At 43.2% G+C, this 14,743-nt stretch overlaps 1 protein-coding gene across 1 annotated transcript; it reads right to left on the minus strand.

Annotated features, from left to right (window-relative positions):
* Window positions 1-6,593: 6,593 nt before the first annotated feature.
* On the minus strand, window positions 6,594-13,024 carry LOC131699674 (sulfate transporter-like). The gene is made up of 4 exons (XM_058997183.1): window positions 12,875-13,024; window positions 10,820-11,451; window positions 9,728-10,467; window positions 6,594-9,370 (listed from the first exon to the last, which is right to left on the minus strand). The coding sequence occupies exons 2-4, from the start codon at window positions 11,444-11,446 to the stop codon at window positions 8,539-8,541; spliced, it is 2,199 nt and encodes a 732-aa protein (XP_058853166.1). The 5' UTR covers window positions 11,447-11,451; window positions 12,875-13,024; the 3' UTR covers window positions 6,594-8,538.
* Between the last annotated feature and the right edge of the window lie 1,719 nt (window positions 13,025-14,743).

Raw genomic sequence — 14,743 nt, forward strand, 5'->3', positions numbered from 1 at the left:
CCATGGGGTAATGCTTTTAAAGTGTTACACTAAATGAACCAGTTCAAGGGTGAAAGATACTGTATGCCTGTCTTCGACCCAGATTGAATAGGGCAGCAGCTCTTTGTTCCAGGAATGCTGTGTCGTTAATGTGCATTATCTGTGTCTGTATAGAGGCATGCAAATCCCCATGTCCTGGTACTGTGGCATCCGATACCTAGCAGGTTTGGGGATTGACAGATCTTACATTTTCAATACATTAGCTGGAAAAAAAAACACTGTTGACCTTCATTCTATCCACCCACAGGAAAAGAAAGAACTCCTGGCTACTGATGACTCATGAGCTTCAGGGTTATTACATGGCTTTTAATCTAAAATACACACTGTGCAGTCACTGAGTGTGGTGGCAGGCTTAATTAAGTCCCCTAAAAAATATTGATATAACTTATGATGCATATCAATTTGTCTTAGATCTGTTTAATGCAGTTAATTCATCTTTCCAAACTAATTCCAGTTCGGGGCAAGCAAGCAAGCAAACAAGAGCGACAATGCATAAAACAGTTTGGTGAGCACAAATTAATACTGATCTGCTAACAGTATAGAAATACACATAAATGACCTGTCAGGTCGTTGGCTTGAAACTGATTCAAGCGTCTACAGTCCGGGGTCCCAAGTCTCTTGCTTGTTCCTAACCTGTGACATTGCGTTGCACTCCTGAAGCTTGATCTCTGTGATTGTTTTCTAGTACTTATGAGATCTCTGACAGCCTTTGGAGTTTTAAAAGTAAAGTGCTCAGAAATTGCCATGCTGCTCTGTCGGATTGTCAGTGTGGTGCAGTAATTTGCTCAAGCTGCTTTTGTTTGTGTGATTGGTGTGCGATTCTGTTGGCTCAGGGTCAGCTCCATGGACTTTCCTTTTAAATGACAGCATGCATCCCTAGAGCTTTCAGTGGACTAGAGAACCAATCCACAGAAGAAAGACAGATTGTTTTATTTCAGCACAGGGAAGACTGGTGAAGCATGAGGGAACATGGTAACAGCATTGCATAATATTAGCATGATTAAATACAAAATGATCATGCAAATGAACCACACGAGGACAGAGATCCAAGACACTGCAATGATGGGTAAAGGTTTGAGTTTGTCTGTGGGAAACATGCAGAAGAAGCCCCTTTGGGTTGGGCTGGTCCACAATTAAACCTCTACCATGCTGCAAAGACCAACATGCAGACCAGTGACCCTATTAGAGCTTATCCTGGCAGGAATGGGCTTCTTTTGGCCCGTCATTAGCATTAGGTCTTAAAAACTAATTCAAAATCAATTTTTGCACAGCAGGCTGCTGAAAAAGAAAAGCAGTTATTTGATGGTTAAACCTCAAACCTCGACACCAAACAAAGACAGTTTTCATAGCAAAATTACAGTAACCTAGAGACACCAAAAAGCACAATTCCCGTGGGCTGAAAACAGCGAAGGGCCTGTGAAGGTTGAAATGAAAAAGTTTTTGTTTTTTTTTGTTGACTGTGCATGCTTCCTGGGGAGCAAAATGAAAACAAAAGCTGTATGCTTCATAATCTGAATTCAGAGAGGATTTAAATCCAAGTCTTGTTTCAAAAGGAGTTTAATATAAAGAACCAAATCCAATTTTCAATTTACATAAGAAAAGAAAGCCAGGTGACATTGTTCAACATCGAAAGGGTCACTTTGATAAGCTTCATTGTACCGTTTAAAGCAGGGGATGCATTTTAATAGCAGCCATTCAAATTGAAAACAAGTTTTCAATTTGTTTGTTTTTGAAAATGCATAATTTAAAATATGGATGCTGTTATGGCAAAGCGTACTGCAAGGAGCTCTTTGTGGAAAGGAGCTGCAAATCCCAATGGAGATCTTTCCTGCTAAAATAATACAATTCCGCTGAATTTAGATTTATAATCAGCTCTGTAATGCACCCAGGGGTTTACTTCAATCTCCCTTCTAAACAAACACTGGTCCAGAGTCCAGTCTCTGCTGCCATTCACCAGATCGTTTGCTGCTTCACGATGCAAAATCACCTGTCTTTAATGCACACCACAGTTACTGTTCTGGATCGGCAGTCTTTAATATCTTTAATCACCTGCCTTAGAGAGGAATGTAGGTCTGAACTAGTGCTGAAAAACATCATCTGCTGTTAAAACCATTTCTTTTTCACTCGTTTTTTTCAAACCTATTGTTTGTTTTCTGTTGCATTCTGTCACATCTATATTCACGTCAGATACACCTACAGTACCACACTGCGAACCTACGATTCTGCACAGCAAGAATGAAAGGCTTCCATCAGTACTGCACAGTATGTGATTCTTGCAGCTTGTCATGATGAGTCAAGCCTCCCACTCCCAAACCCTCTCACCTGCACATACTCACTGTATAGGCAGAGAGCTGCCATGCTTATTTGGCATCTGAAGTCAGCAGCTGATAACAAAACGATTTGTAAGGCTGCTGAGGACAGTGGTCCTCAATCCTGGTCCTGGGGCACCACTGCCCTGCTGGTTTTTGTTCCAACCAAGCTCTCAATTACATAATTGAACCCTTAATTGAAGCCCAGCCAGACTACAGGGGTCGCTGGTGCGAAGTGAGCCAAGGACACCCTGGCCTACCTAAGCCCCGCCCCCCAGGCAGCCCTCGACCAATTGTGCGCTGCCCCCGGGGAGCTCCCATCTACGGTCTGCAATAGAATACCCTGGACTCGAACCGGCGACCTCCAGGCTATAGGGCACACCATGATAGCAAGTCTACTTTTTCATTGGTGGCTAATGAATGCAGTTTCTTGTCGTGAAGGGTCAGTTTCCTTCAGAAGGGAGTTGGAAGCACAGAGATGAATGGAGACCCCGCTGAGAAAGTGGGACATTATCGTAGTATTCACCGGTGCTAATTCGTCTGTGAAAGACAAACAATGCTAGGCTCTCCTGGGAGCCAGAATGATATACTGCTCACAAACTGGGATCAATCTGTTAAAAAGCCTGCAGCCAAACTGGCTTCAATTTTGATCTTATGTTCAAGTTTCGGATTGGAAAGTCGCCAAGGTATTCATCTGATAATCATCAACCTGGATTTCAACCAGCTACTCAGCATTCTTCTGTACTGCCCGATCTGCATTGTCTCAAGATGAGTATTGACTAGGCGAGGGAACAGGTTTCAGTACAGTTACTATCCAAGGCTGCTGCAGTTTCTGTCTTGTTTGGTCCTGTCTTCTCTAAACAGTATGAGTACAGATGCATTTAAAGTAATGGTAACCCATGCTGGATTTAGCAGACATATTTGATTATTTCCAGCACAGTTATTACCATGGGCCTTGTAGGGGCCCTTTTCATGCCATTGAATACCGTGGTGATCCTCAAACATCTAAGCTGTGATTGAGATCAAAGGAAATCTTTCAAATAAAAAAAGGAAAAATCCTAATCATTTAAAAAAAAATCCTGTTTAGTATAGGTTTGTCGATTAAAAAGCAATATAACTACATACAGTAAAACAGAATCTGCCCATGTACTGTAGAACATATGACACAAACAGAATCATACACATGCAAAACCGCAGCTTTCTAAGAAGCTAACTGTGTAATATTCACGGTGTCCTTTTTGTAACGATACAATTCATGAGGTAATTACTGTACACACACATTTAAAAAGCTGTTCACCATGTAAAAAACAGTCCATCGCAATATTCCAGGATGCTCAAGTCAATTAACACAAGCATGGAAGTTTCCACTGCCGAGCAGTGCTAATATGTCTCTCATCAACCCTCCTTCCGGTACGATTCTAAAGCTCTCTTGAAAAATGGCACGGTGTCAGGGAGGGCATGGACTTCTTAATAAACACAACTGGCAGGTGCTTCAAGTACAGAAGACCTTATGTACTGTTATTCACGGTTTAAACATAATGAATCATACCCCGAGGTTCATTTCCAGAGTGTGAAGAACTGTAGGGTTAGGCTGTACTAGTATCCAGGGTTACACGTGGTATCACTTTACATTGTGTCTGTAATGACTGTGTGACTGTGCATTGTAGTTACTCAGTAAATCCACGTGTAATTCCACACAATTACAATGTTAACCACATTGAGCCATGCAAATCCCATCCAAAGCTTTCTCTTTATTGAATTGAATTACATCTCGCTCTACTTTTTGCAACAGCTCTCTTCTATCCATTAATAAAGTGTGGTTGTACTGAAGCTGCTGTCTGGCACTATACATGCTTAATACTGAGTGTATAAGATTACAGTGAATAATTGCAAGGAGTCCATTACGAACCGCTGTATATATGAATTATACAGCATACGTTTTCAAGCAAATTTCCCTGGTTGAAGCAAGTATATCCAATGACCTGTCAGTCAAGTTTTCAAATCATATCCTCCCTGGGTCCAATTCCCTTTGCATTTGCTCTGGTGTTGCCACTATTTCATTATTTCTTTTTCCTGAATTGAATGATAAACTGTGGATTTTGCACATCTTTAAACACAGGGATGTGGGAGCTGGGGTCCAAGCACAGGATTGTGCTGGTCACTCCGAGCTCCTCAGCTTCATTCCGCTTTCCTTTCTCTTTCAGTGGGAGCCGGTGTAACGTCACAAAACGCATCCCTTTTTTAATATTTTGAACGATAGGTTTTTTGTAATGCTTTGTTATTGTAGGGGGTGCATATTTCCATGTAAACTCTGACGGGTATGCGTTTTCTGAAGTTACACCGGCAGCATTAAACATAACAAGCACTAGATTTAGAAATACTGAAATTAAGATCCATTAACAAACAATTCAACATTTGAATGTCATGTTCACACATGAGCGCCTGTTGTTTCCAGATCACTGATTACTGTCTGAAAATGGAACGCCTCCCCCCAGAGGTTTTCATGTAGGTCGGTATGTACAGGATATAAATGACACATCTTGAGGTTTTCTAATACATTTGCACACTGCTGTATTTGTGTGTCTTTTTAATTAAGAAGGCACTTCTGTACAGTATGCCTCTAAAATATATTGTTGTTGTATTAAGCTGAGGAAACACAAAGCCACTTTGTGGTTTGGAACTTGGTTTCAGGAGACTCGGTTTCAGGCCACTGCGCGGCACACCAGGGGAGACTTGGGGTTTGATACAGCAGTTGCCTCAAACTAGGTCTCCCGGTCTCCTGGAAGCAGGTTTTTAAGCCACTGTTCCTGAAAAAGCAGCTTTGTGTTCTCTCAGCTATAAATCCAGTTGTGTCCTACACTGTCTCGGATTGCTGATGAAGCGATTGGGATGTTTGGTGTCAGTTTACGGGAATAATCAATGAGCTGAATGTGGCAGTAACATATACAACTTAGAAAATTAACATTCAGAACAACATACTGCACATTTCGAATTCCATTAAACTGAACAAACACATGTCAACATGAGTCATTTTTGTTTGACATCTCCTTCCTGGTGATCTTAACTATAAAATAATAACCCCCTGACGAATCTTAAAATTAAACCTATTTTACCATCTCATTACTTACGCAGAACTGTAGACTAGTTATGCTATGTCTATGCTGTCTGCAGCCTACATGTATTGGATATCAGTCCATGTCTGCCCTCTGGTGGTCGAGGGTTGTCACTTTAACTAGCTGATTGTAAGTGATTTCATGCAGGAATGAAGAATAATGCAAGGACTGTGTTGCTACTGCAGTGTCGTTCTGCTATCTGTACTCCTGCAGGTTACAGAATGATTCAGCTACGTTTCAGCCTTGAAATGTTGTGTGTTTAAAGGGGAACGAAACAGCAATGGTGTTATATTATCCATGGTATTGAATCGTGACAAGCTGCTGTGAACCGCCAGATCAAATGTCATGGCTCTGCCACTAATGGCATTTCTCTGTGATTGCGTTTCACTCTCCCAGGGACTCTACAGTCAAGGGTATTTAGGCATTCTGAACACAATAGCACACGAGCTACACATGTCATCGGCAGCCGAGACTGAAATATCCATCTGTCATCTGGAAAGGTCAAGTGATTCAGCACGGGCCAACATCATACTGAAAATCCAGCGCCCCAATTGTGTCAGAAAGCTTTTAAGGCAGATGTTATTTTATGAAGTGTTCTGTATTACTTGCCTTTTGTAAAAGCTTCATGTTGCAGTGGTACGTAGATCCAGCACATCAAGAAAGGAGGTTTGACATGAAAAATACTGTCTTTATATAAAGCCAGTATTATTATAGTTCAAAAGATTTTGCCCTTTTCACATAAATGATCACATCCTTATATGTATAGTTTATTTATGACTGCATTTGTTTAGAAGTTTGAGTTCCCCTCTAAGATGTAATCAGTGGCCTGGCTGCTCTGTCTCCACAGCATTACAAAGAGGTGGGGCTGTGTCAGCTTCTATCTCAGCACGCTGGGCTCTGTGAAGAGGTGGGGCTGTGTCAGCTTCTATCTCAGCACGCTGGGCTCTGTGAAGAGGCGGGGCTGTGTCAGCGTCTATCTCAGCACGCTGGGCTCTGTGAAGAGGCGGGGCTGTGTCAGCTTCTATCTCAGCACCTCCTGGAGTTGCAATTAAAACTGAAAACTGGTTTGTTGTGGTTTGTGCATTGGTCAAATAATAATGAGAGATCAGAGAAACACATCTGCTAGACTATGCACCATGATAAAACAGATCAATTTATTACAAATCAGAATACATAATTAGAATATTATTATTATTTATTTCTTAGCAGATGCCCTTATCCAGGGTGACTTACAATTGTTACAAGATATCACATTATTTTTACATACAATTACCCATTTATACAGTTGGGTTTTTTACTGGAGCAATCTAGGTAAAGTACCTTGCTCAAGGGTACAGCAGCAGTGTCCCCCACCTGGGATTGAACCCACGACCCTCCGGTCAAGAATCCAGAGCCCTAACCACTACTCCACACTGCTGCCCTGAATACATGATAAAATCCAGCTAGTCATGGTACAGAGTACAAATACATTTGTCACAGACTTGGATTTCACTGTCTCCTAGAGAAGCATACATTTATTTATTCACCCTGTAACTAGTGTAAAAACTTAAGAAACGATGTGGCTCTGGGGGCTGTCACCTTGCTTCGTATGAACTGCATCTTCTTTGTTACCTTGTAATATTACCATGATCATGTTGAGCCACTCAAGGATAACTGTTTTTATAATCTATCCCACAAGAGGGCAGTGTTTCAGTAGAAAAATAAACTGGCACGGACAGGAAAGCCCTACTTAGACAGACTCTGGTCTTCACAAGTCAAGTCTTTCCAGGTCTTTACAAGGGCTCTAGTGTCTGCAGGTGAGCAGCTTCCAGGCACACGGGCAGAGCAGATGTTGCTCTGGTAATAGAATGCTATACTGAAAACAATATATTCTTGTAATCTTCATGTACATACGTAGGTATCTGCAAAAAATATATTCCTATAATATAAATGTTCCTACGTCATGCCATTCCTTGGTCAGCAGCTTTATTTAAACAAACCGCCATTATAACAGACTATATAAAATAACATATGGGTCAGAAAACATTAGCACACAACAATACATGTCTCTCGCTGGGTTCGAGCTGGGAATACCAAAATGCAACTTGAGACCCATTATTGTGTGATGATATATTGTGACCCATACATTACTCTATGTGCATGCTCTATATATAAGGATCTGCAATGTAAAGGCAGTGAGAGTGCCTCTATGTGCATGCTCTATATATAAGGATCTGCAATGTAAAGGCAGTGAGAGTGCCTCTATGTGCATGCTCTATATATAAGGATCTGCAATGTAAAGGCAGTGAAAGTGCAGGATATATCTTTGGAATGTAGTTAGACTGCAGTTTACTTCCTCTTTGTTCCCATTTATTAAATGCAATTTGAGGCAATTGCAAATTACTTTGTAACAGCAGAGTAATTCATGTGGGCTGTGAGCAGGGGGTCTGGACACCCTCCCTGTTTGTGTCTTTGATTTTGTCAGGATCTGAGATCCATAGAATCTGCACAGCAACGCAGTTATTTCTTTAACTTTGTTAGAAACCTTCCATCAGAATTTAAAATTGCACTGTCATCGTTTTCATTGACATTTAAAGTGGAAACGAATCTCTCATCTCTTTGTTCAATATTTACACGATCATGGAAATCAGAAAGATAACCCAGAGGCACATTTAAAACGTCATTTATCAAGGTAGTGTTACCTTCTTTGAAGATTTGTTTATCATTTGTATAATGCTGAATGATTCTAGTGTACTGAAGGACAGTAAATGCACTGTATATCAAAATAATCCTACATAATTTAACAATTACGTAATTATATTCCTTTGAACAACTGGAGGGATTAACATAAGCAACAGAAATATATTATTCCCTGCAATAAAATCTCAGACCTTAACAAAGCTCTTGATTCATATTTACAAAGCACACGTCCACTAGCTTCATGATTACCCTGAACCAAATAAAAAAAAGAGTGATTCATTGTGACTGTGCATCTTTAAACTCTGAAATACACCGCTTTATAAGGCACTTCATATTGCATAACATCTATCTCTATACATTTGTATTTTACGTATGTCTGAATGCTCCTGGCATCATGTTCAGCAGTGGGAGTCTATCTCACAGCCTCCATTCTCAGTGCAGTAGCTCTGAGTGGATCCGACGGCATCGCTGATGGTACAAAACACCAGCTGTGCCTCGTCGCTGCCCTGCTGCAGATAGCCCCCCCTTCGAAGGGAGTCCAGTACTGAGGGATTGCACTGGGCCAGGAGCACCCCGACTCCCAGCTCTTTATAATCTCTGTAAACCTCCTTCAAGGCATTCACACCGGCCGTGTCCAGAAACAGCACCGGACCGCAGTCTATGACCAATGTGTGAAAACTGCGCTTCTCTGGCACAATAAGCTGGGCCACTGTGGCCACGCCGCTGTCTGGACTAGCCCCTCCCCTGCCCTCTAACCCGGCCTCTTCCTCTTTTTCTTTGTCCTTCTCCTTCTTCCGCTTCTTGTTCTGCTGCTGCTGCTCTTTTCTCCGCAGGGCTGCCTCCTGGACAGGGTCCAGCTCAGTGCAGCGGTAAAGCGCTTTCTTGAACAGGGATTGGTTGGCGTAGTAGACGGGAGCCTCGAAGCGGAAGACGATGAAGCCGGCATGGGCTTGCAGGCCTCTGTACGCGCTCAGGTCCTCGTAGGGACCGCTCTCGCCCGCCCGGCCCAGCTTGGCTGCCCGCGCCCTCTGAGTGCGAGCCAGGACGCAGAACGCAGAGAACGCCACGCCCACCAGCAGGCCCAGCTCGGTGTTGGCCAGGGCTGAGGTTGCCATGGTGACCAGCCAGATGGCTGCATCCACCCGGTTCACCCGCCACATCTGGGGAATCTCACCGAACTTGCGCAGCGCCCCCCTCAGGTTCACGATGATGATAACACCCAGCACACACCTGCAGGACAAACGTATACAAAATTGGGTTGTCTTAATTTAAAAAAACATATAATATTGTAATGATACATAAGATGATAATAATAATAATTATAATAGTAATTATAATAATGTGAATTTTCTGCATAAAATAGTACAAGAAAACACAGCATCAGGGATAGAAATAAGACTCCCATTGCAAAGCAGTTTGATCCTTTCCTGTTTTTTACTATGAGTTTAATACCACACGACTGAGCTTGTTACCTATACACAGTGGCTAATCAAGCTCGTAATAAAACCTGTAATAGGTGAAACTGCTATGTAATAGGAGTTTTAATTCCATCCCCGCAGCACAGTCAAACGGATTTGGTTGGCTCACTTCTGCAGGGAGTAGAAGAGGGGGGCGATGACCAGCAGCACCAGCAACAGCACCAGGGCAGTGACCAGGCTGGAGAGCTGTGTGTGGCAGCCGGTGGAATCCTTGACCAACGTCTTGGTGAGCGCGGCGCTGGTGGTGAAGCAGCGGAAGAAGGAAGGCAGGATGTTGCAGAAGCCGATGGCGTACATCTCCTGGTTGGCGTCCACGGTGTAGCCATGCTTCTTGGCGAACATCTCAGAGAGGGAGACGGTGATGGCGAAGCCGATGATTGCGATGGAGAAGGCGTCGAGGGCCACGTTGGGGATCAGGGACCAGTCGGGCATCTGTGGGGGCTGGAACCCGGTGGGGATGGTGCCCGCCACGCCGGAGTGGAACCGCTCCTCAAAGCGCCCATAGTGGGAGGCCAGGGTGGCCACAATGACCACCAGCAGCTCCGTGGGGATCGGAGCCTTGAGCTTGGCCTTGTAGCGGTCATTCAGCTCCTTGGTGGGCACCAGCACCAGCAGGCACAGCAGGCTGGTGACGAGGTCGCACAGGTTGGTGTCCTTCAGGTTCTGGAAGAGGCTGACCCAGGTTTTCACCAGGGAGCCCAGGCCCTGCACCCGTGGCAGCTTGAGCCCCAGGAGGTGCCTCACCTGGGAGGTGAGGATGGTGAGGGAGGCCCCCGTGGCAAAACCACTCAGGAGGGAGTCGGACAGGTACACCGAGACAAAACCCACCTGGAAAAGCCCCATCAGCACCTAGACACACAGGAAGCAACCAGACAGAGGATTACTGTTATTCATATTATAACTATCATCATCATCATCATCATGATACAGCGACTCAAAAAAATTAAATGTGTTATGTCTAGATCTTGAGATCTTTTATCTTGTGATCTCTAGTTAACGCATTTCAATTGTTTTAGGCTGTAAGTCACCCTGGATAAGGGCGTCTGCTAAGAAATAAATAATAATAATAATAATAATAATAATAATAATAATAATAATAATAATAATAATAATAATAATAATAATAATAATAGGCTGCAAAGACATGCATGTCTGTCCCTCTCTGGCCCCTCCCACCTGTACCAAGCAGCCCCACACTAACCTGATACAACCCTGCCATGAAGGTGAGCATGGTTGCCACAGATATGGCATAGCAGCTCTGGTCACAGGTCATCCCTGCAGTGAGGTTGCCTGCTCCAGTCATCCCAGTCTGGTTTCTACCCCCTTCAGAGGTGTAGCCGGCTGCCTGAAGCTCCCTGTCCACCACCTGGCCCACCAGCAGACAAAGCACACCGAATATCCCCACTGAGACATGGCGCGAGGAGGCCAGCACCGCGTAGATGATGCAGGAGAAGAAGGAGGTGTAGAGCCCATAGACAGGTTCCTGGCCAGCCAGGAGGGAGTAAGCGATGGACTGGGGCACCAGGAGGATAGCCACGATCAAGCCGGACATCACGTCTCCCAACAGGCACTCCTTGGGCCTGTACTGGGGCAGCCAGCTCAGAATCGGGAAGAAGCCCAGCACCAGCTCTTTGGCTCGGCTCGGGCTGCAGAGACATTTCTTTTTGAGCTTCCTGGTCAGTACAGACCTGAGGTCTTCCGCCTCCTTCTCCTGCTCTTCTAAAAGCACAGGGGTGTACCTCTTCCTCTCCACTGCTCTGCTCAGTGAGGTCACCTGGTCCCCCGCCTGGCCATTCTCCTCTCTGGCCATCGTCTCTACTCCTGCCATCCCTCCTGAAGAAAAAAGACAAAGGGATCAGTCCGGCTGTAACTTGTACGTATTTATAGGTGCAAGTCTGTCGCCTCATGCTGACTAATCCGTGCTTTCGCAACGAGACTGGCATTGGGCAACGCATTGAATCCGGAATATCACTTTTGTGTCAGTAATCCTGCACAGGCCCACCTCTCTACAACTGCAATAGTTTTCATTAAAAGGGAACTATAACATTGTGTAGAAAAAACAACATATGGTTAGTAAATTATTTAACGGGATCGACCGTGATGTATGCTCAGTTATACAAGCCCTATGTCACACTGCCTTGCTGTTACCTTAGGTAAGGTAGTCAAAGATTAGTGCTAATCGGGGTCTGTGAAACCAGCCGTGCGTGTGTTATTGTTTATATAAGGTCCTGTTTGGGGTTCATGAATTGATTACTTGCCCTGGTGCCTCGCTCAGCACATGTCTTTTCAGCTCCTTGTTTTTTTTAATACTGAGTGTTCCCAATGCTTTGATTATTGTGTATTCAATATGCTGTTGTGAGCTTCCGTTGCACAGACAGTGCAGTCATACAAGAGCCTAGTCAGGCTGCTCACATAAAACACAGAGACAGCCTGCTTTCAGTGACAATGCCACAGGGTGATAAGGAGCTGGTATTGTAACTTGGCTTGAGTTTGACTTACAGAACCTGTTTTTATTTCTGTAGTACAATGCACCCACAGGGAGTATAGTACGTGACGTCAGTTCACACTGTAACAGTGTAGTGGAAACTGAGCATATGAATTCAATAAAAATGATCCAGATAACTTTCAATAAAACACCTTCTGAGTTTAAGCACTTGGGCAGACATGGGTAAAACAGCTGCTGGTGGGTCGGTCCATCATTCTGTCTGCACAGCACGGAAGATCAGACATGTCCCGCTTGTGTTTAACCTCTGTGCTGCTGGCTGTGGATTGCATTTGTTTATCTGCGCTGTATGTTATGAAATTTGTTTAACAAGCTACTGAAAGGAATGTAGTAATCAAATACGGACTGTTGTAAAACTCCCAAACAAACATGTGAGTGTTGTGCCGGACCGGTAAGTAATTTTACCACACATGCAAATCGTATTTAGTTGTTTGTAGCACTGTTTTGTCTACAAAACACCATAATAAAATAAATAAATAAATAAATAAAAATACATTTTAAAAAAATACATACGGTAATAAATAAAACATGCATTATACTATATACAAGTTATAATGTTTATATATAATAAATGCATTTTAAGCTTTAAATATGAAATTCCTTGACAAGAAAAAAAAAAAAAAAAAAAAAAAGTTCTCTGAAGTTTTCAGCGCATCAGCCGGACAGGAACATCTTGACAGAAAGTTTGCAAGTTACCGGCACAAAAAAACACCCGACCGCAAATACGAAACTTAAATTTAAAGAGACACTTACCACCGTCTCCGCTACAATTCTGTTTTCACTGTTAGTCATTCACGTAGAAACATTGTACAGCACTGTATCGGATGGCATTTGAGAATTGGGGAAACGTCAGCATTTGGCGTCTTTACCCTGGTCTTAGTGGCAGCCATAGACACCCCTGTCACGTGATGTGAGAGGAAGCACAGTGCAACGTGTGCATCGTACATATGCATATGATAAGGTATCCGTGTTCAAACAACGTTACATATATCATTTGTGTACAGTATATCTGCATGAGTAGTGCATTGCTCCACAGTTTAGTGCTCTCTGCTTTATGAGAAAGGTTACTGACAGTACATCACGTACATCACGTGCGGCAGTTCTGGTTGCTATGAAGCCCATTTCCTAACTCTGAAGCCTAAACTTCTGCTGGTCTTATACGAATAACATTGCACAGGTTTGAAACTGCACATTGCACAGGTTTGAAACTGCACATTGCACAGGTTTAAAACAGCACATTGCACAGGTTTGAAACAGCACATTGCACAGGTTTGAAACAGCACATTGCACAGGTTTGAAACAGCACATTGCACAGGTTTAAAACTGCACATTGCACAGGTTTAAAACAGCACATTGCACAGGTTTGAAACAGCACATTGCACAGGTTTAAAACTGCACATTGCACAGGTTTAAAACAGCACATTGTACAGGTTTGAAACAGCACATTGTACAGGTTTAAAACTGCACATTGCACAGGTTTAAAACAGCACATTGCACAGGTTTGAAACTGCACATTGCACAGGTTTGAAACTGCACATTGTACAAGCCTTATATTGTACTGAATAAAAGCCATTAACTAATTCACCGTCTTCAGTAGTTCCCTGTTTTATAACGTGTAAGTGAGACAGCAGAATAAATAAAAGAGAGGGGGGCTGTATTTGAAAAACATCTGGGCCCTTGTGAGAATACTTTCACACACAGCTGTGATACTCCCCCTCCGCGGCTCAGGATCCTGCCCGGTTTAGGAAAGCTGCCTGTAGAAATAGTTGAGAAGCTGTTGAAAGAAAGTTGGTCAATGTCTGTGTGTAACAGTGATTACAGTGTTGTGCAAGTGACCGAGGCCCCTTTTGCAATTTGAGACTCTGCATGGAAAGGGGGAACAGGGCAATGGCTCAATCACACATTACTTGGAACATGAATATAACTGTTCTCTTTTCCCCTGTTCTAGTACCACACTGACAGAACCCTAAGCACATCTTGCCACAGTAAAATAATGTTTCAGAGTATTCCCCTTTAATTTGTTAACCCTTTGATGTACAGAGTTGCCCTGACCAAGGCACTGAATTCCTGGCGTGGAGTTATTATTATTATTTGTTTATTTAGCAGACGCCTTTATCCAAGGCGACTTACAGAGACTAGGGTGTGTGAACTATACATCAGCTGCAGAGTCACTTACAATTACGTCTCACCCGAAAGACGGAGCACAAGGAGATTAAGTGACTTGCTCAGGGTCACACAATGAGTCAGTGGCTGAGGTGGGATTTGAACCGGGGACCTCCTGGTTACAAGTCCTTATCTTTAACCACTGGACTACACAGTCTCCTTAAAGGGTTAACTGTATCACACTGTATTTGTGATCTGTGCACAGCATCTATTATTTTTTGTTCTTTATCTATTAGAGAATGCAAGTATTGGCACCTTCGCATGCATAAAACTGTACTTGATTCACTTGTGTATTTGTTAGCTTGCACATTCACAGCCAGCATGCTTAGCTGACATGCTACATGCTGTAGGGTTATATACTGATAGATATGATAGATATGATAGACACATCTGGAATACTGTCTTTGCAGTCGCCTTTTGTATATTTAAAGCTCAGATGTGTTTTTGTGTATAGGTGTA

Source organism: Acipenser ruthenus, chromosome 23, assembly GCF_902713425.1.
Source record: "Acipenser ruthenus chromosome 23, fAciRut3.2 maternal haplotype, whole genome shotgun sequence".
Taxonomy (NCBI): Eukaryota; Metazoa; Chordata; class Actinopteri; order Acipenseriformes; family Acipenseridae; genus Acipenser; species Acipenser ruthenus.

Coding starts and splice junctions, on each gene's coding strand:
- LOC131699674 (XM_058997183.1), bottom strand. CDS start 11,446: ATGGCAGGAGTAGAGACGATGGCCAGAGAGGAGAATGGCCAGGCGGGG. Junction 10,468..10,819: donor TCATGGCAGGGTTGTATCAG/GTTAGTGTGGGG, acceptor CTGTGTGTCTAG/GTGCTGATGGGGCTTTTCCA. Junction 9,371..9,727: donor CTCTTCTACTCCCTGCAGAA/GTGAGCCAACCA, acceptor TTTGTCCTGCAG/GTGTGTGCTGGGTGTTATCA.